The sequence below is a fragment of the Chrysemys picta genome, chromosome 3 (genome assembly GCF_011386835.1).
Source record: "Chrysemys picta bellii isolate R12L10 chromosome 3, ASM1138683v2, whole genome shotgun sequence".
NCBI lineage: Eukaryota > Metazoa > Chordata > Testudines > Emydidae > Chrysemys > Chrysemys picta.
The window spans coordinates 145,307,931-145,331,635 of NC_088793.1; the positions used below are offsets into that span (position 1 = coordinate 145,307,931).

The window sequence follows — 23,705 nt, forward strand, 5'->3', positions numbered from 1 at the left end:
TGACGGAAGTGTTCAGGGCCATTAATCGCATCCTGCTTCAAAAGACCATGACTCTGGGCAGCATGTGTGAAATTGTAGATGGCTTTGCAGAAATGGGCTTACCTAACTGCGGAGGGGCGATAGATGGCACGCACATTCTAATTCTGGCACCAGACCACCTGGCCACCGAGTACATTAAGCTCAAGGGGTATTTCTCAATGGTTCTCCAGGTGCTTGTGGATCACCGTGGGCATTTCACAGACATGAACACAGGCTGGTCCAGAAAGGTGTGTGACGCACGCATCTTTCAGAACATTGGCCTGTTCAGGAAGCTGCAAGCTGGGACCTTCTTCCTGGACCCGAAGATCATCATAGGGGAAGTCTTGACAAAGCCCTGGTTGGGATGATTTAGTTGGGAATTGGTCCTGCTTTGAGCAGGTGGTTGGACTAGATGACCTCTTGAGGTCCCTTCCAACCCTGATATTCTATGATTCTATAAGTCGAAATGCCGATTGTGATCCTGGGAGACCCTGCCTACCCCTTAATGCCGTGGCTTATGAAGCCATACACTGGGCAACTTGACAGCAGCAAGGAGCGGTTCAACAACAGGCTGAGCAAGTGCAGAATGACTGTGGAGTGTGCATTTGGCCGTTTAAAAGCCCGCTGGTGATGCCTGTATGGGAAGCTGGATAATGACCAATGACAATATTCCTATGCTTATAGCCGCGTGCTGTACGCTCCATAATATTTGTGAAAGGAAGGGTGAAAGCTTCACTCAGGGCTGGACCACAGAAGCTTGATGCCTGGAAGCTGAGTTTGGACAGCCGGAGACCAGGGCTATTAGAGGGGCACAGCATGGGACCATAAGGATCAGGGATAATTTGAGACAGCAATTTGAAGCTGAAAGCCAATAATATTTGTTGCTATGCTCAGGATTGCAGTGCTTGTAATGCTAGGAGGTGATGCACATGATGCAAGAAGGGGACTTAACCTAATTGCATGTTGCTTTGCAGTGCTCTTTTTGCTTTCACTTAATAGACTAAAGACTGCTTTCAAACAAACACAATTATTTTATTGAAAGACAACCAGAGGAGAGAGTCAAACAAAAAAATTCATCAGCAGGGAGGGGGAGGGGGAATGGAAGGTCTCAAGAGGAGGAGAGGTCCCAGGACAACTACAGATTTGTGTATGTCCAGGAATCATATCCACCACCTCCTTCGGAGTACGATGCAGCAGGTGCTGTACTTCAGCAGAGCCAAACTGCAGAGGGATGGGTGTTGAGTGCAGTGGGTAGTGGGAGTCCACGCTGCTGGACTGTGAGGAGGGAGGAGTGGAATGCTGCGGGTAGAGAGTGGAGCCAAGAGATTGATAAGAGTGTGGTGGTGGTGGTGGTGGTGTGGAGGGGGCGCATGGGAAAGAGTTTTGCAACAGTGGCTGCAGGCGCGGAGTTGTTCGGTTTGAAGAGCTAGTATCGCCTGGAGTGTGTCCGCTTGGTGCTCCATAACTGTTAAGAGCCGCTCCGTGGCTTCTTTCTGGTGTGCCGCATTCTCCTTTCGTTCCCTCTTCTTGCTGTCCCACCACTCCTTCTTCAATTCCTTTTTCTCAGCGGTGGAGTGCATCATAACCTCATGCATAAAATCCGCCTTAGTTCTTCTTGGACACTTCCTAATTCTTTGCAACCGTGCTGCCGCTGATAACAAAGAGGGAGGCTGGGCTCCCAAGGTCATCTCTGTGAAGTTTAAATGCAACCTTTTACAGAAGCAACACAGACAACACTGTTTCAGTGCTTTAAAACACAGCCAGTATTCACACACCTGACTGTCACTAACTGGCTGACCCAAGCAAGCACACACAAGTTACAAGACCCCCTAAATGGTGAGTAGCCGCAGGGGCAGGGCAAATCATTGTTCCCGGACCCTGCTGTACACTGGGCATGTGGCTCTTGGGCACTTGGGGAGAGCCAGCACTGTGGGGGGAGGGGGGGGCCTGATGATCATTCCTGTCCCCACACTTTCCACAGGAGGTGATCATTATGGAAGATATCTCGCTGCTGAGGGTTAGCAGGGAATCAAGGGAGGGTCTTCTCCAATCCTGCGGCTTCCACCCTGGCCCCTATGCGGTTCACCTGTGTGCAGCAATGGTTCTTCTCTCCCCCCCTCCGACCCCCCCCCCCCGGTAACGGCACAGTGGCGCAGGAAAGTTACCGTTAATGGGGAAGAAACAAAGCAGCTTTGTCGAGGAATGTGTGGGAGCTGATTGCCCAGTGTCTCCACAGTTTCCTGGAGATCTGAGGGAGATTCCTGCGAAGTGAGGGAGGGTATTAACAGCCTGTTCCGCCGCTCAAACTAGGCATGAAGTGGGAGACAAGCCTGCTTTCTGCAACCCTCCTGCCCCCAACAACTTCCCAAATCAGATCCACTTACCAGGGGCCTCCTCTCCTGTTTGCGCTTTGTCAAGATCCGACTGCTGTGACTGGCGAGGCTCCTCCGGGGTAGAAAAGAACTCCTGACTGCATGCGTCTCTGGCCTCCGAGTCATCCTCTGCCTCTGGTTCCCCCTCCCTCTCTTCATCCCCCTCCTCCTGGCTCGGTCCACTCTCGACTGGCACATGAGCCAACGAAGTATCCACAGCGGACTTTGCAGTGGAGGTGGGGTTACCACCGAGTATTGTGTCCAACTCTTTGTAGAACCAGCAGCTCGTGGGCGCAGTACCGGAGCAGCGGTTTGCTTCCCGCCCCTTGTGGTAGGCATTCCGCAGCTCCTTCACTTTGACCCTGCACTGCAATGTGTCCCGGTCGTGGCCCTTTCCTATCATACATCTAGAAATCTGTCCAGAGGTATCATAATTCTGACGGCTGGAGCGCAGCTGTGACTGCACTGCCTCCACTCCCCAAATGCTGATGAGGTCCAGCAGCTCGGCATCAGGGCCGGCTTTAGGCCGATTCAGCCGATTCGGCTGAATTGGGCCCCGCGCCAAGAGGGCCTCGCGCTGCAGCTCTCCACCCCGCCCCCAGCTCACTTCCCCCTTCTCCCCTACCCTGAACGCTCCGCCCCCTCCCCTGCCTCCCGCGAATCAGAGATTCGCGGGAAGTCTGAAAAGAAGCAGGGGCGGGCCGGCAGCACAAGGCAAGCTGGGGTGGTGGGGGCGGGAGAAGGGCTCCGGGGAGGCGCGGCCCGTTCCCGCAGGCCCCAGCGGCTCTGGCCCGGCTTGGCTCCAGCCCGGCCCCCGTGGCCCGGCTCCGGCGCGGCCCCCGCGGCGCAGCCTGGGTCGGCTCCAGCCCAGCCCGGTCCTCACAGCTCGGATCCCCCCCGGCGCGGCTTCCGCGGCTCGGGTCTCCCCCCCTCCACCCCCCCGGCGCAGCCCCCGCGGCGTGGCCCGGGTCCCCCCCCACGGCGCGGCCCGGGTCTCCCCATCCCCCCCCCCGCGGCTCGGGTCTCCCCCCCCCGGCATGGCGCGGCTCGGGTCTCCCCGTCCTCCCGGCGCGGCTCGATTCCTTGCTGCAAGCCCCGCCCCCAGGAATCGGGCCCCGCTCTTGCTAAAGCCGGCCCTGCTCGGCATTGTTCCAAGCGGGGGATTGCATGGAGCAAGCATGGCCACCTGGAAAGACGCGCTGAGACCACTGCATGCCTCACCAAGCAAACAGGAAGGGGACTTTCAAATTTGCAAAGGAATGTATGGGGTGGGGCTGACGGTTGGTCACCTGAGAGCAGGGCAGTAGAGTTCAAGCCAATGGCCAGAGAGGTGAGAACAGGCATTGTGGGACACCCTTCTGATTTCAGAGATATCCTTTCAAGTGTTAATAAGTGCAAGACTGTTTTAAGATTGCTGATTGAAAGACTAAAATAATAGCTCCTAGATGTGTGAATTACCCCATTCATTTCAGTGGGGTGGGTAACTGAAATTTTAGTATGACCATTGTAATGGCAACTTTATCTCATTGTTGTGCATTTTAGTAGAAGCAACTAAGGTGCTAAGGTTTGATTTGTGTGAGGTGGTTTTCCATGGGGGAAAGGGTGCAAGATTTAAAGATGCAAATAACTGAATGATTTTTCCAAAAGTTTGATATTTATTTTCATCTTCAACATAAAAGGGGACTCTGTGGGGAGAGCAGACATAGGAGGAATGGAGATATCTAGAGGCAGGGGCTCTAAGTTCCATCTGTCCTAGCCTATCCTTGCAGTTCAACTATCTTCACCACCTGTCTAAACATTGCTGGCATACTTTTCGTCTAATGTTTCATTAAATTGAGGGAATCTAACTAGAGGAAATGAAAACATTTAGGGATAGAATCCATATAAGAAGTGTTTCACACCTTTGGGAAGGGAAGTGGAGAGGAAAGTGTTCCTGAAAATGAACCAATTCCTTTTATTCTCCCTTCAGCTCACTATGACATCAAATATTTGAAGCTTTCCATGCATTCCCTATCACTGACAAATATATGTCCAGTGGGGAGCAGGAGGTGTGATTTTTCTCATGTATTTATGTGGTTTTTCTTTTTTTTACAGTTTCTTTTGAGTTAAACTGGGACAGAATGGGTAAATTTAATCTAAGGGTAAATCACTTGAACTGAACTGGTGTGTGAATTGGCCTGAATCTTTAATGGAGTAATTAAATTTGTGGCCTGAATCAAAAGGATGCAAACTCCTTTAGCAGGGAGCAACAAAAGAGCTAAACAATACCAGCTGATTTGGTTGGAGCTACTCAGAAGGGATTTGGAGCTATATAAACACAGAAGTTAAGGGATCTTTTCCAGGAAACAGACCTATATGTCCTTCTCTCATATTTTGCAGGGGCTGCTGCCTGCTACAGATACAGAAATCTAGATGGAATTTCAAAGATAAGAGATGGTAAGTTCTTTGAGCTCTGGTCCAAGTGTTAGTAGTCTCTTGGTCTATCCAAGGCCGTGATCAAGTGTCTTGATGTTTTTGGTCTTTTGGCCTCGGGATGAAAACCTTGCCTTTGCTTCTGGGACCTTGAAGTGAAAAAATTCTCTAAGTTATATCAGTACTGCTTATATTATAACTAAGGGCTTGTCTACACTGTACTAACTAGTTTGCCCTGACTTCAGCCATCATTGGCCCGCCATGGGTTGTAGCTGCACCAGAGTCTCTGATCTGGTTTGAGTAATGCATTTTCTGTAGAACCCGTTTCTGTCTTGCATGATGACTGTATTGGCCTTTGGCTTTGTAAGTAGCATAAAATATATTCTGTATGTATTTTGAGTGCCCAGCTTTTCAAGGGAGTTTGCCATTGTGCTAATTGAGGACCCTATCAATGCATATTCTTGTTAGTGTTGACAAACAGGAGAGTATCTGAATAGCAGTCTAGTACTTAATGCATCTCCTTGTTTTTTAAATTCAAGACAAAGAGTGTCTTGTCAGGGCTTGAAAAATACATTCATCTGCTGACTAAGTGACAAATCTACAAGGCAAGTACAGAGATTGTCCTGTTAAGTTCTGCAGAGTTGAAGATTATTTTGTATGTTTCTAACTCCAATGTAAATGAAGAGAACCTCCAAAATGTAAACTGATGCAGGCTCAATGCAGTGTCATTTTGTTGAGTTGGCAGATGCACAGATTCGTTGCTTTTAGCTTTGCCAAGGAGCATCAGAGTCAAGTTAACATGGTTCTGGTCACTTTTGACTGCTGCTATTCAGAACCCTGTGAGCAGCAATGAAACTGAAGATGTCAAATGTATATTGCTTCTGCTTGGGAGAGCTCTGAGCAGCAAAGAGGCATGCACTGGAGTTAATCAGAGGAGAGAAGGCTCCAAGGGTAGGGGCAAAATAGTGGAGATCCTCTCCCTTTTAGGAGGCATCTCCTTCCTCCCAACAGTTTGGGGGTGAGACTTCAGATTTAAGGCTTGTTCTGAACCCAAAAGTTGCACTGGTGGAACTAAAGGTGTGGTGATGTGCCGATCTTGTTAAATCGGTGCAACTTTGTATGTAGAACAGCGCTAAGACACCTATTAACCAGAGATAGATATGAAAGGTGGAGTCCCCAAAAGAGATCACTCTAATAAAAGTTTGAAAACCACTGTTTCATTTGTGGACCCCTTTGGAAATCTTAGATATAGTCTGTGGACCCCAGGTTGAAAGCCACTGCTCTAATAGAAATCCCATCATCACCCTCCAAAAGATGGGATGGGTGTGGGTTTCTCACCAGGAAATTGCCTCTGGCCTTGCTGGGGATGGTGATGGGAATCTGCCTTTACCTTATGTATTTACCTCTGCCTAGTAGCCCTAGTCCTCAAAAACTAGCTTGTAACTCATTGTGCAGTGCTGGCTGGGGTATAAACTGAGGCATCCATTGAAAATTTTAGGCTGCATGAGGGAGGCTTATGCTGACTGTGTAGTTGGTTGATGAGACTGCTGAAAGGAGTCTGAGACAGCATTATAAATGTTTGCTTGGTAGCAAAGAATAGAAGGTAAAACTGCTTGAGTGAAAGCAGGGTTATAACTGAATCAAATACTGAAAATGGATCATTGAGGCTGAAATGTCTCCGGACTCGTCTCTATTCAAAGTATGCGGGGGGAGGGGGGATTTTTGTTGTTGTTTTTATTTTTAATTTGAAGGGGATCCTTTTCACCTTTTTTTTATTAAGTTTATTTGTGCCCTTTTTATTTATTTTATTTTACCATCGTGCCTAGGAGCCTTAGTGATGGAGCAGGACCATATTGTGCTATGTATAGCCTTGGCAGAATCCGGGACTTTTATCTCAACTATTAATATTGCATTTTTCACTTTTAAGAATTTTTTTTAACTATTTTAAGTTTTACAGTTGCTGTAAAAAAATTTTTTTGGGGGGGGGAGGGGCGCGGTATAGATAGGGCAACACCAACAGCGGGGCTGCAGGGGGCTACCAGCGCCAACAGCAGGGGCCCAAGACACTGAGGCGCAAGGTGCAGGGCAGTAAGTGGTCATGGCCTGGCAGAGCAGAGACCCACCCCCTTCCCACCCCCCGGTCAGGACTGCCAGAAGGGAGGATGAGCGCGTGGCCATGGGGTGTTCCTGAACAGTTCCTGCCTGTGGACTGAGCCATTCAGCCACTGCACTAGGTGGTCTCCACCATGGCCGGAGGGAGGTTCATTACTGTTGTCCTCCTCTTCCTCACAGCCCTGGCCAGGGGTCTCTGGTCTGCCTCGCTAGGACTGGAATCTTCCTTTCCCTCACCCCTACCTTGTGTCTGCAGGCAGTGGTGGATTAGCCATGGGCCAATGGAGCCCGTGCCCAAGAGCACCAGCAAAATGGGTGCCCCCGCGTTGGCTTGCCCTGCTCTGTCCGCCCGGCGCTCCTGCCGGGGAGTGGGGGAAGCCCCCATAGCCCAACCCCACTCCTCCCCTGCAGGAGCACCGGGGGGAATGCAGGGGGAAGGGATAGGGAAGGGCCCCACTTGTTCTGGCCCAGGGACCCACAAACCCCTACTTCGCCTCTGCCTGCAGGGATCTGTTATCCCGGGCCCTGCCGCAGTTCCAGGAGTTGTCTTCAGCTCTGCCATCACAGATCCACTCCCTTACTCTTGTTACAGCAGGGCTGCAGAGGCTGGCATCATGGACAATCATCCTGAATGAGAGATGAGGTTGGGTGAGGAAGGGTCTTAAAGTTCCTTGGAAGTGAGAACATGTAGCTGACGTTTTATATGATGGAGAAAGGGAAGCCAAGGGAGGGATATGAAGGTCACTTTCCAGTGCATGTAGAAGTCACTGGCTAAGAGTTTTTAACTAGGCACTTAGTTCCTAAAAGTGCACACTAGGAAACTGAATAGCAAGAAGTCAAAAGGGTAAATCTTGCAGAGGGCTGACTTTCAAGCTGGGCCAGTCTTGCTTGTGTTGTTTGGCACCAACAGTGAATTACTCCCACAATTTTGCTCCTTCCTGAATGAATACTAGGCGCAATTAATTGTGGATGTAAAATTTTGCCTGTAAAAACTGGAGGACTGGCTTGAAAATCACACCCAGAAAACCAAGAAATAAAAAAATTAAAGTGAACTTGACCACCTTGCACATAAATGATGTTTTCTGTTCTTAACCATATAGCTTTATTTCTCATTTTAGTAAATAAATCTAATTGACCGCAGATAGCATGCAGCCTGCCTGAATTAATGTTGCTGTTAGAACCTGTAGCCTAATTCCATTGACTTCAGTAGACTTTGACCTGGGATATGGTTTTTAACACTTTCTGCACTTCCTTATGTCTTGTGATTTGTTTCAAATGTGCAATTTTTTGAACTTAATTATAATTGAAGTGCTAATGATAACTGTAGTTAAGGCTGAGGTGAGAGTTTCCATTCTATATCTTTTCAGGGGGGAGGGATAGCTCAGTGGTTTGAGCACTGGCCTGCTAAACCCAGGGTTGTGAGTTCAACCCTTGAGGGGGGCCATTTAGGGATCTGGGGCAAAAATCTGTTTGGGGATTGGACCTGCTTTGAGCAGGGGGTTGGATTAGATGACCTCCTGAGGTCCCTCCCAACCCTGATATTCTATGATAACTTTCTAAATTTTTGACCTTTTGGGGAAGCAAAAGAGGGTCTACAGTTAGGCTTCTAAATAAATGATCTGATGCTTTCATTTTCTTGGGGGGAGGCAATGAGAAGTGGTGGGTGCTTAATGCTCTTGAAAATCAGGTATCTTATTTAGATGCTTCAGTATGGGGGTAGGAACCTAAATCTAGGCTCCATGGCTACACTACATCTTAAGTTGTCATAGTTATGTCACTCATGGGTGTGAATTAGCCACCCTCCTGAGCAACGTAACTTATGCCAACTTAAGTGTTGGTATGGTCAACGCTATGTCGGTGGGAGAGCTTCTCACGCCGACATAGCTACTGCCGCTTGCTGGGGCTGGAGTAGTTAAGCCGACAGGAGACCTCTCTCCCGTCGACTTAGCGCGGCTACGCTAGAGAGCTTACAGTGGTGCAGCTGTGCCGCTCGCTGTAAGCCATAGCCTTTTACACCATTTTTTGAAAATCTTGGCTATACAAGTCTAACTTCAAACTTTCTCAGATCTATCTAAATCGTAATGTGTATAGGCCTCTGTGTTAAAGTATGTGCGTTTTTGTTTAAAAAGTTTGAGGTTTTTTTCTTTTAAATGTCAATGTAGAAATCTTTGAATATCATTGCTGCCTCTCCAGATTGAAGATGACTGACCGAGTGAGAGAGAAACTGAGATAGTGAGTTTACCAAGTGAACTGTGCTCAGCAACCGTGTCTAAGGAACTCTGACTTCAAAAAACTATGAAGTCAGGAAGAGGTTAGCTAGCCCTTGTTAGACTAAAGCCTTTTATCCTGCTTAATGAAGGGAAGCAACATCATAAAGCTAATCTGTAGGCTGGAACTGTCAGTACCATTACTAATTGTTTTTGTAAAAGCAAGGCTGAGTGAACCATGAAGAGTAAGCTAATAACCTGCTTTGTTTCCCATACAGGTTTTCTCAGGTTTTGGAAGTAATAGAGTACTTGGTCACTAACTCCTCACCTGAAGGACGGTTGTATGCTTAAACTTGGAAAGCTCTACGTTGAGGTTCTTCAGCTCTCTTAATTCCCAGATTCTCTTTCCCAGAAGAAATGGACCCTGGTTGTGAGAGGCATCCAAATCAATAATGTGACAACGATAACATTGAAAGTCTGCTGGAGAAGAATCGCTAATTCTTATCAGAAGTGGTTTTTTTGTTGTTGTTTTTTTTTATCCCTTATAAAACAGACCAGACCACCTCAAAGCCTGCAAACAAAATGCCAGCTAAGACACCCATCTACCTGAAAGCTGCCAATAATAAGAAAGGGAAGAAATTCAAATTAAGGGATATTTTGTCTCCTGATATGATCAGTCCACCACTTGGTGACTTTCGTCACACCATACACATTGGGAAAGAGGGACAACATGATGTTTTTGGGGACATCTCATTTCTGCAAGGAAATTATGAGCTGTTGCCTGGGAATGAGGGAACACCAAGAGTTGGTCAGTTTGGTGGACATAATGAGTTCTTAAGGGCAAACAGCACCTGTGACTCCATGTTTACAGAAACTCCTTCACCCGTGCTCAAAAATGCCATCTCGCTTCCTGCCATTGGTGGTTCTCAAGCCCTTGTGTTGCCCTTATTGTCACCAGTGACATTTAATTCAAAGCGGGACTCCTTTGGGCCATCAAAGAATGCAAGGCTTAGCTGTGAGCCAGTAATGGAAGAAAAATTGCAGGAGAAAAGCAAACAGTTGGAGAATGGGGAAATGTACAAAGATGACATCCTATGGGAGCCGAATGGTTCTGGGTCGCATTATATTAATGGCAGAGAGAGTCATTCATCCAGCCTTTCTGAACAATGCACTGATTGGCAAACAGTTGACTTACTTGATGACAGTCATCTCTCATGTGAACTAACTAAGGCAGAGACTAAGTCAGAAGAATCCCTTTCAGATCTTGCAGGCTCGTTTCTTTCATTGCAGCTTGACCTGGGACCCTCACTTCTGGATGAGGTCCTCAATGTAATGGACAAAAATAAATCCTAGGACTGTTGTACTTTTTTGCCTCTTTGTAAATGATACATTAAAAAAAAACCTGAAGAATATATATATTAAAAGATCAGCTGTATTTGCAGTTGTTTGGGTTTTCTAAAAATCTTTAAAAATATTTTTTTATGTTTTTCATGGGGTTTTTTTTTAGTATGGTAAACATCTCGTAGCAAGAGGATACATTTTAATAAAAGTTTTCAGCAACCATACAAATGTCTTTCAAATACCAGTATTAGTTATCAAAAAATTAAGAAATGTTGTTTGGGGATAATAATACTACTTGTGACCATTAGCTTAACTGATCTTCAGTGGCTTTTGAGTAATCAATCTGTAAGCATCAGACTAGAGATTTATGAGGTGAAGAATAAATATTAATTATTTCAACATTGCTTTACATCTAAGATTCTTTCTAGAATCTTAAATTGTTTAAATTAGTACTATTTCTTTTAGCTGCACTGTAACTAGTTTTTCAGTGTTAAACAATTGTTCTGTGTTCAAATATGAACAACTTGGGGTTATTCAATTTAAATATGGGTCAGAGCCTCAGGTGCTAAGGATCTGGCCCTATATCTATAGATCAGATCATAGACCATATGTTGTAAACACAGGTAACATAAGCAAAATATTACTGTATTTAAATTATTTTAAAAGTTAAAATATATATTTTTGTGCTTATTTAGCTTTTTTTTTTTTTTTTTTTACTGCAGAGTCTACATTTACGGATAGAGTATCATCAAAGTAGTTGCTTGACTTCATTGGCGGTCCTCTGTAAACTGTATTTTTGAGTGTTTGAAAAAATATGTATTGATAACTTGGCTTTTTCCTTCATTTACTACCAGAAATGCTTAAACTTGCAACTGATTGTCACCTTTTAAAGAAGGCACTGATTATTCACCATGTGTAAAGAGACTGTGCTGCAATGTGATGTTTTGGGAAATGTGGATCCTTAACTACACTACATACATAAATTGCATAGATACTCTGAGCAATACAATAAAGAATAAATGTTTGAATTCCCCTGTCTCTTTGTGATTAAATACATAGCTCTCACATGAAATATTGGGCCTGATTTAGGCTTGTCAGTTTTGGATGGGTGTATTCCTGGAGATTTCATCACGTGACATCTCTAATTAAAGATTAATCTTTAATTCCTGGAGACTCCAGGACAATCCTGGAGGATTGGCAACCTGAGGGCTGATTGTCCACTGCATGCAGCAACATTAGTGGAAAATGAGTCATGCAGGAGACAGAGTCAGCCCCATTATCTTAATTAAATGTTAGTCTCTCCAAAGTTAAAAGTAGATAGAAGTTTTACTAAAAGGTCAAGTCTTTCTAAGCTAATTAAAAGAAAACTAATGCAGATGAAAAGAGTTTTTAATTGCAGCTGAGGGGTGAGGTTCTATTCTCCACCCAGCTCCCTTTGTACTGGATAAAAGGGCCAGAGTAGTATAAAGACACCTTAAACGCCCATATTCAGATGGGGAGGACACAGCCATAAAGTTTCCTTTTGAGGACTGCATTGCAAGCTCCAGCCTCCCTGTAGGGGTTTGAGTTTGGGGGAGGAAGGGTATGTCAGGTGGGGTTGAAGTGTATGGTGCTGCACGGATTCTGGTTGCTGTAAGAGTGTGTGTGTGAGAGAGAGAGAGAGAGAATTGTGGCAGGGAGAAAGCACAGAAACCAAAATTTTGCAAATGAAACTTGATAATTTTGGATAAACAAATGGTTCCTCTTCAAAACCTACAGAACCAAAATAACTTTCTGGGGTTTTTTTGTGGGTGGGTGTTGGTGGATTAAACTAGCTCTAATTACTACTGCGTGGAATCAATCCCTTTTGCCTAGACCGATTGTTGGACTTCAATTAGGCCCTACCCAACTCCCAGTTGGATAAAGGACTCCATGAGCCTATTCAGGGCCCATTACGGAGGGGCATTCTTCCCTAAGCTGACTGAGGGAAAATCTTCAAAAGGACTACAGTTCAAGAATGAGACTGGGCTATTCTCTTCCCTATTGGACTGTTTCTGAAAATTAGCCTGAGGAGCCATTGAGGCTGGCCGCCTTTGGCTCCCTTAGCACTGATGATGGACTGAATTCTGAGGATTTTCTTTTAAACCCATGTTTTTCCTTTTGCGCAAACTTTGAGATTCAACAGGAGTTGCCCCGCGAGGACTGAGTAAAATGGAGAGTCTGATCATCTCCTGCAGAACAAACTGGGAACAGGAGCTCTGCGGCTGTATTACATTTGTATGGGGAATTTTGTGGGACTAGTTGGGGAGAATGCATGTACCATCACCCATACTTTGGAGGCTTACAGAGATTCCTGGTGGAGTTGGGATTATGATGAGGTGCTTACCCCAGGCAGCCTGAGTAGAGGGAAAGAGCCAATTAACCCTGTGATAGGCTCCATGTGGGGGAGAGTCAGGGCTAATATGCTTTTAATTGATGAAGAAGCACAGCTGGGTGAGGGGAAGGATTGCAGTCACTCTGAGTTTAGAGAAGAAACAAGGGGGAGCATAGAGGCTCTGGGATCCTGGCCATAGGTGCTGACTCCATGGATGCTCCAGGGCTCAGCTGATTAGCTCCTCCCCCTCCCTCCCAGTGCCTCCTGCCCACCACAATCAGCTGTTCAGGGACATGCAGGAGATGCTGGGGGGAGGGTGCAAAGTTGAGGGCAGGGTAGAACGAGGTGGGGTGGGTGCAGGAAGAGGCAGGGTGGGGCTTTGGGGAAGGGATGGAGTGGGGGTGGGGGTGGAGCATCCCCCACGAAATGACAAAAGTCAGTGTCTGTGATCCTGGCTCTGAGGTAAGGGCATACACCTCGAAGAGGGTGGAGAAGGATTCCAATCAAGACAAAGTAGGAAGTAGCCCAGAGAAACTGCAGCAAGGTTTGAGAAAGTGCAGATCTTCACTGCTTCCTGAATGATCCCTGTGCTGGAACATGGGTTCCCCTACCCGCCAGTGGGGAAATGGCACAGGCTGGGTAGTGGAACAGAAGATTGGCTGAGACAGATGGCCTAGTGGGACTTCAATACCCCAGAAGCAGAGGACTGTAGTGACCTGGCTGGAGGGCTAAGCCACAAAGAGCACCCTGACTCATGCAGAGAGAGAAAGAGGCTGTGGTTCACATGAATGAGTGACAGAAGAGGGGATTAGACCTGGAAGGAGCTAGTCCCCACAGGCAGTTAGAAGGCAGTGCCCCAGGGAGGAGTGAATCCCATCACAGGAAGGATGGGGGGGAAATATGCAGCCAATGGTTCGGTAGTAGGTGAGATCCCCACATGAAGGAAGGGAGGGTCTGCTGGCATGATCACACCGAGGAAAAACCTTTCCTCTAATGGGCATAAAGGCTAAAATCCTGAACCCATTGAAGTCGATGTGAGTTTTACTATAGGCTTCAAAGAGGCCAGGATTTCACATAAACACTGTTGTTATAAGATGTTTCTCTAGAACTGACCTCAGGAATATATATTGTATCTGTCTTCCAGGAAATAGTGATAGAGCCCATGGATGATCCAAATATTTTATCACCCTCAAAAAGTCCATTAAAGATTGCTACTAATTCCAGCCATGCTACAAGTTTAGTTTTAAAAACAGTTCTTTCCTAGTTTCAGAGTGGTAGTCGTGTTAGTCTGTATCAGCAAAAACAACGGGGAGTCCTTGTGGCACTTTAGAGACAAACAAATGTATTTGGGCATAAGCTTTTGTGGGCTAAAACCCACTTCATCAGATGCATGTTTTTCTTTCCTACACTCCCACCCCCTAAATCTGCTACTGAATCTGCCTGTGCTCCTTTAGCTACGGTACTTAAATGCCCCCTTTACTGTAGTAATTGAGCACCTGATAATCTTTGATTTACTTCTGACAGCACCTGTGTGAAATGAGGCAGTGCTATTATCCCAGTTTGTACAGAGAGAGAACTGAGGCCCAGAAAGGCTACATGACTTGCCCAAGGTCACACAGGAAGTCTGTTGGAGCAAGGACTTGGTCCCTGAGCTCTCAAATCCTAGGCTAGTGCCCTAACCACAGGCCATCCTTCTAACCCCATCATCGTTATTCTGGAAAGTTCTTCCAGGCTACATACTGAGAGTCTCCCATTTGTAGCCTGGCAGTGTGGGAAGGGGAAAAGGCAATTTATTATACAGAGAAGAGAGACCACAACATCATGGAACCTCTCATGAACTCAGTAGTTCTAATCTTTCCACCTACCAGTTGACTCAGCACTAGTGTGTTTGAAAGCTATGGGGAATATGGAAGAAGGATTTTGAGTTTCTATAACAGACTTGCTCTTTCTCTGTGTAGGGCAGCTTCACACAAAACCAGGATTTGCAACCTTTCCAGAGCTTGCATTTGATCTGAAGTGTGATTTCTTTGTATAAATAAAAATTGTGAGGCAGTTGGATCATGCTCTTTAAGAAAAATCAGCCTCTTATGCTGCTTTTAAGGTAATGTGGTTTTTAGAAAGTTGTTTTTCACTCCAGGTTAAGCTTTCAACTAGTCTTACTACTGACTTAGCCTTTTATGTTTCATGTTCTTTTAATAAATCCCCTGCCCATTTTGCTGAACACTCAACTCATTTTGTTTAAACAGCTATGTACAGTGCTTAATTTGTGCCAGGACTGAATCTCAGCACCTCTAGGCTTGGCAGTTCATAGCCCTGGCACCTTTGGCTGTGTCAGTTATGAAAGTAAAAAATATTGTTTGAGCCCTGGCACCTCTTTCATTACAAATTAGGCACATAGCCAGTGCCTAATCTTAACCATCAGTTCTTTTTATTTGATCTCGTAATTAGACTGCTGAATGAGTGACATGGCCTAGAGACACTGTCGTGGAGTAGACTGATCTAAAGCCGCAACCCTGATTGCAGGCAGAAAGGATGGTGAGGATGGAAATCTCTTCAAATGCACATTTGCAACTGAAGCAGAAGGTAAAGGAAGTTAATGGCAAAATAAGTTGCATCATGTATAAATGTTGCTTTTTTCCAAGTTCCCCCAGCATGAAAGTTTCCCTAATAGTACATGCTGGATCTGTGAATAAGCTTAGGTTTGCCAAGCATACATGTAAGATTTACAGCACATTTAAAAATCGAACTGGATTCAGATTGAACGTAATTTTTAAAATGCACACTTCTGTAAAACACCTCTGTTTTACCCAGCTCTGTCTAGCCTCATCTGACATTGTAGCTGTCACAATATGCATTGTCATAGAATCATAGAATATCAGGGTCATCTAATCCAACCCCCTGCTCAAAGCAGGACCAATCCCCAACTAAGGGTATGTCTACACTACGAAATTAGGTCGAATTTATAGAAGCCGGTTTTATAGAAATCGGTTGTATACAGCCGATTGTGTGTGTCCCCACATAAAATGCTCTAAGTGCTCTAGTCAGCGGACCGCGTCCACAGTACCGAGGCTAGCGTCGACTTCCGGAGCATTGCACTATGGGTAGCTATCCCACAGTTCCCGCAGTCTCCGCTGCCCATTGGAATTCTGGGTTGAGATCCCAATGCCTGAATGATGCAAAACAGTGTCGCGGGGGGTTCTGGGTACATGTCATCAGGCCCCTCCCCCTCCGTCAGAGCACCGGCAGACAATAGATTCGCGCCTTTTTACCTGGGTTACCTGTGCAGACAACATACCACGGCAAGCATGGAGCCCGCTCAGATCAGCTCACCATCACCATATGTCATCTGGGTGCCGGCAGATGTGGTACTGCATTGCTACACAGCAGCAGCAGCTAACTGCCTTTTGGCGGTAGATGGTGCAGCATGACTGGTAGCTGTGGGGCTGGCAGCCGTAGGGCTGCATTGCACCAGCCCCTTGCCTTTTGGTAGAAGATGGTATATTATGACTGGTAACCATCGTCGTCGTACTGCAGTGGCTGTCAATCATGGGCACCTGGGCAGACATGCAACTGTCTCAATGATGATGGCTATCAGTCGTAGTACGCTATTTTCTGCTAAGCACCCAGAAGAGGCCGAGGGCGATCTGGGTGCTGGCAGACGTGGGGCTGCATTGCTACACAGCAGCAGCCCCTTGCTTTTTGGCAAAAGATGGTATATTACGACTGGTATCCGTCGTCTTCGTACTGCAGTGGCTATCAGTCATGCTGCACCGTCGGCTGCCAGCTTAAGATGTAAAAAATAGATTTGTTCTGTATTCATTTGCTTCCCCTCCCTCCATGAAATCAACGGCCTGCTAAACCCAGGGTTTTGAGTTTAATCTTTGGGGGGTGCCATTCTGTGTGACAGTTGTTTGTGTTTCTCCCTGATGCACAGCCACCTTAAAAACCTCTAAGGAAGGAGATTCCACCACCTCCCTAGGTACACCCATTCCAGTGCTTCACCACCCTCCTAGTGAAAAAGTTTTTCCTAATATCCAACCTAAACTTCCCCCACTGCAACTTGAGACCATTACTCCTTGTTCTGTCATCTGCTACCACTGAGAACAGCCTAGATCCATCCTCTTTGGAACCCCTTTTCAGGTAATTGAAAGCAGCTATTAAATCCCCCCCTCATTCTTCTCTTCTGCAGACTAAACAATGCTAGTTCCCCTCAGCCTCTCCTCACAAGTCAGGTGCTCCAGCCCCCTAATCATTTTTGTTGCCCTCCGCTGGACTCTTTCCAATTTTTCTACATCCTTCTTGCAATGTGGGGCCCAAAACTGGACACAGTATTCCAGATGAGGTCTCATTGAGGTTGAATAGAGAGGAATGATCACGTCCCTCAATCTGCTGGCAATGCCCCTACTTATACAGCCCAAAATGCCGTTAGCCTTCTTGGCAACAAGGGCACTGTTGACTCATATATCCAGCTTCTTGTCCACTGTAACTCTTAGGTCCTTTTCTGCAGAACTGCTGCCTAGCCATTTGGTCCCTAGTCTGTAACAGTGAATGGGATTCTTCCATCCTAAGTGCAGGACTCTGCACTTGTCCTTATTGAACCTCATCAGATTTTTTTTGGCCCAATCCTCTAATTTGTCTAGGTCCCTCTGTATCCTATCTCTACCCTCCAGCGTATCTACCACTCTTCCCGGTTTAGTGTCATCTGCAAACTTGTTGAGAGTGCAGTTTACACCATCCTCCAGATAATTAATGAAGATATTGAACAAAACCGACCCCAGGACCGACCCTTGGGGCACTCTGCTTGATAAAGTGATTGTCAGTGATGTTTGAACTCGTACTGCTCCAGTTTAATGTTTGGTACATAGAGGGCCTGATTTTCCATTGCTCGACTCTGCCCCTTGTGTAGCCACTGATACCGGTACAAAATGGATGTTGAGAACTACCATTTTTTATTTAGTAAGTGACTGACAAAAAAAGACCTTTAAGAGAACAGGGTAATGCAGAACTGGGCCCAGAGTATCTAGAAAACTATTACCACAGTGATGGATGACTCAAGATACGTGTGACACTAGATCTGAGCAGAGAATTAGCTTCATAGTCCTTCTACTATTTGCATTGGTAGGTGTCAGTAAAGTAGTTTGGCTGCAGGGGTTAGGATTGGGAAGATTTACTCTAGCATGTGCTGGAAGCTATCACTAGGTGAGAAGAATGGGATGCAACATTTAGGTTTTAAATCCAGCTGCTAACATGAGTTAAAAGCAGAGCTGCTGTGTCTTCACTGATATTGTAACCTGGTTTGGCTAACCTGAGTTTAAAACACCTCCCTTCCCCCCTCTCCCGTTTTTTTGGGGGGGAAAGGAGGGGGGGCAGTGTAGACCTAGCCAAAGAAATACAACACACTTTGGCAGCTGGGATGTGAGTTGGTTCAAGGGCATATGTCACTGCTGGAGTATGTGAGGTAGGTTAGTAAGGCTTTGTCTACACTGGCAAGTTTCTGCGCAGTAAAGCAGCTTTGAGCGGTGTAACTCCTGAGGTGTACACACCACCAAGCCACTTAGTGCGCAGAACTGCACAGTTGCAGTGCTGTAAACACAAAAAAACAAAAACAAAAAAAACCCACCCCAAGAGGCGTACAGCTTTCTGCGCCGGGGCTACAGCGCTGTGGTGCCAGTGTAGACATCCCACAATGGCTGTTCTCGCCTCTCTGGTCATCGGTTTGAACTCTACTGCCCTGCCCTCAGGTGACCAACCGTGAGCCCCACCCCTTAAATTCCTTGGGAATTCGGAAAATCCCCTTCCCGTTTCCTCGGTGACGTGTGGAGTAGTCTCAGCGCATCTTTCCAGGTGACCATGCCTGCTCCACACACCAGGCAATCCCCTACTTGGAGCAATGCCGAGCTGCTGGACCTCATCAGCATTTGGGGAGAGGAGGCTGTCCAGGCCCAGCTGCGCTCCAGCCATAGGAATTATGATACCTATGGACAGATTTCACGATGGATGACAGAAAGGGGCCATGACCGGGACACACTGCAGTGCAGGGTCAAAGTGAAGGAACTGCAGAACGCCTACCATAAAGCGTGGGAGGCAAAACGCCGCTCTGATGCTGCGCCCGCGAGCTGTCGGTTCTACAAAGAGCTGGACATGATACTCAGTGGTGACCCCATGTCCACTGCGAAGGCCACTGGGGATATTTCTGTGGCTCGCGTGCCAGTCGAGAGTGGACCGAGCCAGGAGGAGGAAATCTTGGATGGGGAGGGAGACCCGGAGACAGAGCACGACTCAGAGGTCAGAGATACATGCAGCCAGGAGCTCTTCTCTACCCCGGAGAAGACTAGCCAGTCACAGCTGTCGGAGTTTGGCAAAGTACAAACAGGAGAGGAGGCCCCTGGTAAGTGGCTTTGATTTTGGAAATAGCTGAAGCGAGTTGTTGGGGGCAGGAGGGTGGCAGAAATCAGGCTTGTGTCTGTGTGATGCACGTACCACCACATGCCTAGTCTGAGTGGCGGAACCGGGTGTTGATTGACTCCCTCACTTCACGGGAATCTGCCTCAGAGATCTCCACAAAACTCTCATAGAGATACTGGGCAATCCGCTGCCGCAGGTTCTTAGGCAGAGTTGCTTTGTTTCTTGCCCTATTAAGTGTAACTTTTCCGCACCACTCTGCCATCACTGGAGAGGGGACCATTGCTGCACACAGGTGAGCCGCATAAGAGCCAGGGTGGAAGCCACAGTCTAGGAGAAGATCCTCCCTTGATTCCCGCTCACCCTCAGCATCAAGATGTCTTCCATAATGAACACAGCCTGTTGAAAATGTGGGGACAGGAATGATTATAAGTCCCCCTCCCCCCCAGTGCTAGCTCTCCCCAAGAGCCACGTGCCCAGTGGACAGTATGGTCCTGGAACACTGATTTCCCCTGCCCCTGCCGTTATTCACCATTTTGGGGATCTTGTGGCTCATGTGTGCTTGCCTGGGGACAGCCAGTTAGTGACAGGTATGTGAAAAGTGGCTGTGTTTTAAATCAGTGGGCAAACAATACTGCTTCTGTAAAATGTTGCATTTTGGCTTCACAGATATGACCTTGGGAGCCCAGCCTCCCTCTTTGTTATCGCAGGCTGAACGGTTGCACAGAATTAGAAAGCAGCCACGAAGCACTAAAGAGGACTTTCTGCGTGAGGTTTTTTGGCTGTGGAGTGCATCATGACAAGAATTGAAGGAGTGGCGGGACAGCAAGAACAGGGACCGAAAGGAGAACGTGGTGTGCCAGAATGAAGCCACGGAGTGGCTTTTAAACATTATGGAGTGCCACGTGGACACACTCCAGGCTCTACTAACACTGCAAACCGAGCAGCTCCATGCCTCTGTTAGAAAACTCTTTCCCATGCACCCCCCAGATACTGCCAACATACTTTTATCAACCTCCTGGCTCCAGTCTGTACCCGCTGCATTCCACTCCTGCCCCATCACAGTCCAGCTCTGCAGACTCCCAGTACCCACTGCACTCTACACCCATCCCTCTGCAATTTAGCCCTGCTGAAGTAAAGTACCCACTGCACTGTACTCCAAAGGACAAGGTTGCATATGATACCTGGACATATACAAATCTTTGACTGTCCCGGGACCCCACCTCCTCCTGGGACTCTCCCTTCATCCATCCCCCACAGTGCTGATGTGGTTTTTTTGTTTGTCTCTCTCCTCCAGTTGTTGTTTTTCAATAAAAGAATTGTTTTGCTTTGAAAGCAATCTTTATTCCTGTGGCGGGGCGAGACTCACCGGCACAGCGCCTCCTGCTGATTGTCCAGGGACTTAGCTCTTTTCATGGCTCTGGAGCGCCCTCTGCCCACTGATGTCTCACCTGCCACTGGCCCCCGTGTCCCTCCCAGACCCTGGTGCCCCTCTACGTCAGGTCCTGCCCCCAGCAGTAACCCACAATTTGGGTCTCCCCACCCCAGGGAACCCCCAACCTATTATCCACACCTTGCCTCAGTGGCTATTGCCAGTCATCATCTAGCCCCCGCTCCCTGGGGCAGACTGCAGTCTACAAACCACTCATCATTGGCAAGGGGGTTGGACCAGCTGCCTCTGCCTATATCTGGACTGCCCCTCTGCAGCCCCAGTACCTTTGTGGGCCCTTAACTTAGCCTGCAGCCTGGGGCTTTGCTAGGCTGGAGCTCCCCAGCTCCCTCTGCCCTTCCCCAGCACTGCTTCACACTAGGTACCCTCCTCAGCTTCCCAGGCAGCCAGGGCCTTCTCTCTCAAGGAAGCTAGAGAGAGTGTCTGTCTCAGTCTCTGGCCCTCAGCCCTCTTATAGGCCCAGCTGTGGTCTGATTGGGGCGTGGCCCCACCTGTGGCTGCTTCCCCCAATCAGCCCAGCTTTTCTCCTGCCACAGCCCTCTCCCAGGGCTGTTTTAAGCCCTTCAGGGCAGGACCACCCTGCTACAATTCCATTAATTGAAAGCAAACAGAGTCTCGCAAAGCAACAGGCAATTGTCCTAAACCTTCATAGTGCATCGTCTCCACCAATCACAATCACCTCCTACCATTACAAGCATTGCACTCCTGAGCATAGCAACAAATATTAGTGACTTTTAGCTTCAAATTGCTGCCTCGAGGTAACCCTGATCCTTATGGCCCCCTGCTGTGCCCCTCTAACAGCCCTGGTCTCTTTCTGTTTAAATTCAGCCTCCAGGCACTAAGCCTCAGCAGTCCAGCCCTGAGTGAAGCTTTCATCCTTCCCTTCACAAATATTATGCAGTGTATAGCACGCAGCTATAAGCATAGGAATATTATCATTGGCCAGGTCCAGCCTCCCATATAGGCAGCACCAGCGGGTCTTTAAATGGCCAAAAGCACACTCCACAGTCATTCTGCACTTGCTCAGCCTGTTGTTGAACTGCTCCTTGCTGCTGTCAAGTTGCCCTGTGTATGGCTTCATAAACCATGGCATTAAGGGGTAGACAGGGTCTCCCAGGATCACATTGGGCATTTCGACTTCCCCTACAGTGATCTTTGGGTCCGGGAAGAAAGTCCCTGCTTGCAGCTTCCTCAACAGGCCACTGTTCCGAAAGATGCGTGCATCACACACCTTTCTGGACCAGCCTATGTCAATGTCTGTGAAACGGCCACGGTGAGCCACAGGCGCCTGGAGAACCATAGAGAAATACCCCTTTTGATTAATGTACTCCGTGGTTAGATGGTCTGGTGCTAGAATTGGAATATGGGTGCCATCTATTGCCCCTCCACAGTTAGGGAAGCCCATTTGTGCAAAGCCATCCACAATGTCACACACGTTGCCCAGAGTCACGGTCTTTCAGCACATGATTTGATTAACAGCCTTGCACAGTTCCATCAACACGAGTCCAACAGTTGACTTTCCCACTCCGAACTGGTTAGCGACTGATTGGTAGCAGTCTGGAGTAGCCAGTTTCCACAGTGCAATCACCATGCGCTTTTCCAACAACAGGGCAGCTCTCATTCTCGTGCCCTTGTGCCGCAGGGCTGGGGCGAGCTCATCACACAGTCCCATGAATGTGGCTTTCCTCATCCAAAAGTTCTGCAGCCACTGCTTGTCATCCCAGACATGCATCACGATATGATCCCACCACTCAGTGCTTGTTTCCTGAGCCCAAAAGAGGTGTTACACTGTGGTCAGCACCTCCATGAATGCCACAAGCAATCTCGTGTTGTAGCTAGTACACGTGGTGAGATCAATGTTGAACTCCTCTTGCCTTTGTAGTTTAAGGTATAACTCCTCTGCCACTCATGACTTGTTAGTGAGAGCGAGCAGCATATTGGTTAACAGTGCAGGATCCATTCCTGCAGACCGAAGAGGCAGAGCACGCTGTACACAAACCATTGAAAGATGGCACCAAATGTGGACGGAAGCACAGGGATTGCTGGGGTGCAAAGCAATGCATCACGAGGCACTGGAACAGGACCCAGGATGCCCCGAGACCCCCTCCGCCTTCCCACAATTCTTAGCTGCAGAAGCGGAAGAAATGCTCTGTGGGATAGCTGCCCAGAGTGCACCACTCCGAATACCGCTGAAAGTGCCGCAAGTGTGAACACACTATTGTGCAGGCAGCTGACAGTGTGAACACACAACAGCGATTTTCCTTCAGCACTCTCTGAGCGGTGCTGTAACTGCCAGCGGTATAACTCTGCCCAAGTAGACATACCCTAAATGTTACCAAGGGGAGGTCTTAGCTGGACTATTTTTTTGAGAAGGTAGAAAACCATCTGTCGGGGAATTAGTCCTTTGACATTGCAAATATAAATAATCCTGCTGAAAGCATAACAAACTGTTGTTCTATGTATCACAAAGCCAAATAAAACTAAGATGATGCGAAGGATGGCAGAGTTGGATGCACACTAGACTTTCAGAACTGGGTCCAAGGAAAGCAATTAGCAGTCTTTTGTAAGCAAATTAATTGAATAGCTGTGACCTAACTTGCTTTGTCTGCTTCCATTTACTTTTCATATGAACATTAGATATGTTAGTACATCTGTTTCCTATAAGTGTTTTTTCATTTTATACTTTTTTTTTAAGGGGGGGAGGGCTTCCTGAGTCCAAAATCAAGGCTCTATCACTCACTCATCGCTTCTCCCTAGTTGCAATTTTAAAAGTGCCAGAAATCTTAATGTGACCCAGGTGCCCCATGTTGGCAGCAGATACAAGTCTATATCCCAGGGCCTGGCTAGACGTGCCCAAATGGGAATGTTTCCTCTGTGATCACCATCTTTGTGATATTTCACCGAAGGGGGCCCTGTGTGGTCTCTGCCGAAAGCTACGAACTTACTGGCTGTCATGGTTATTGTGGGATATAAGTATGGAAAATATTTTAAGAGTTATGTACCATGTAGAGTATTGTGTTCCAAAACTGCTGGATGCG

At 47.3% G+C, this 23,705-nt stretch overlaps 1 protein-coding gene and 1 non-coding gene across 2 annotated transcripts in view; both read left to right on the forward strand.

Annotated features, from left to right (window-relative positions):
- Positions 1–9,539, forward strand: part of LOC101942209 (uncharacterized) — a 38,632-nt gene extending 29,093 nt beyond the window's left edge. Inside the window, exons 2-3 of the transcript XR_010599804.1 lie at positions 4,770–4,826; positions 9,400–9,539. This is a non-coding gene — a transcript (uncharacterized LOC101942209). The remainder of the gene's footprint in view (positions 1–4,769; positions 4,827–9,399) is intronic.
- Positions 9,540–9,553: 14 nt separating this feature from the next.
- On the forward strand, positions 9,554–10,567 carry CDC42EP3 (CDC42 effector protein 3). The gene has a single exon (XM_065589210.1). The coding sequence runs from the start codon at positions 9,704–9,706 to the stop codon at positions 10,472–10,474; it is 771 nt and encodes a 256-aa protein (XP_065445282.1). The 5' UTR covers positions 9,554–9,703; the 3' UTR covers positions 10,475–10,567.
- Positions 10,568–23,705: the final 13,138 nt, after the last annotated feature.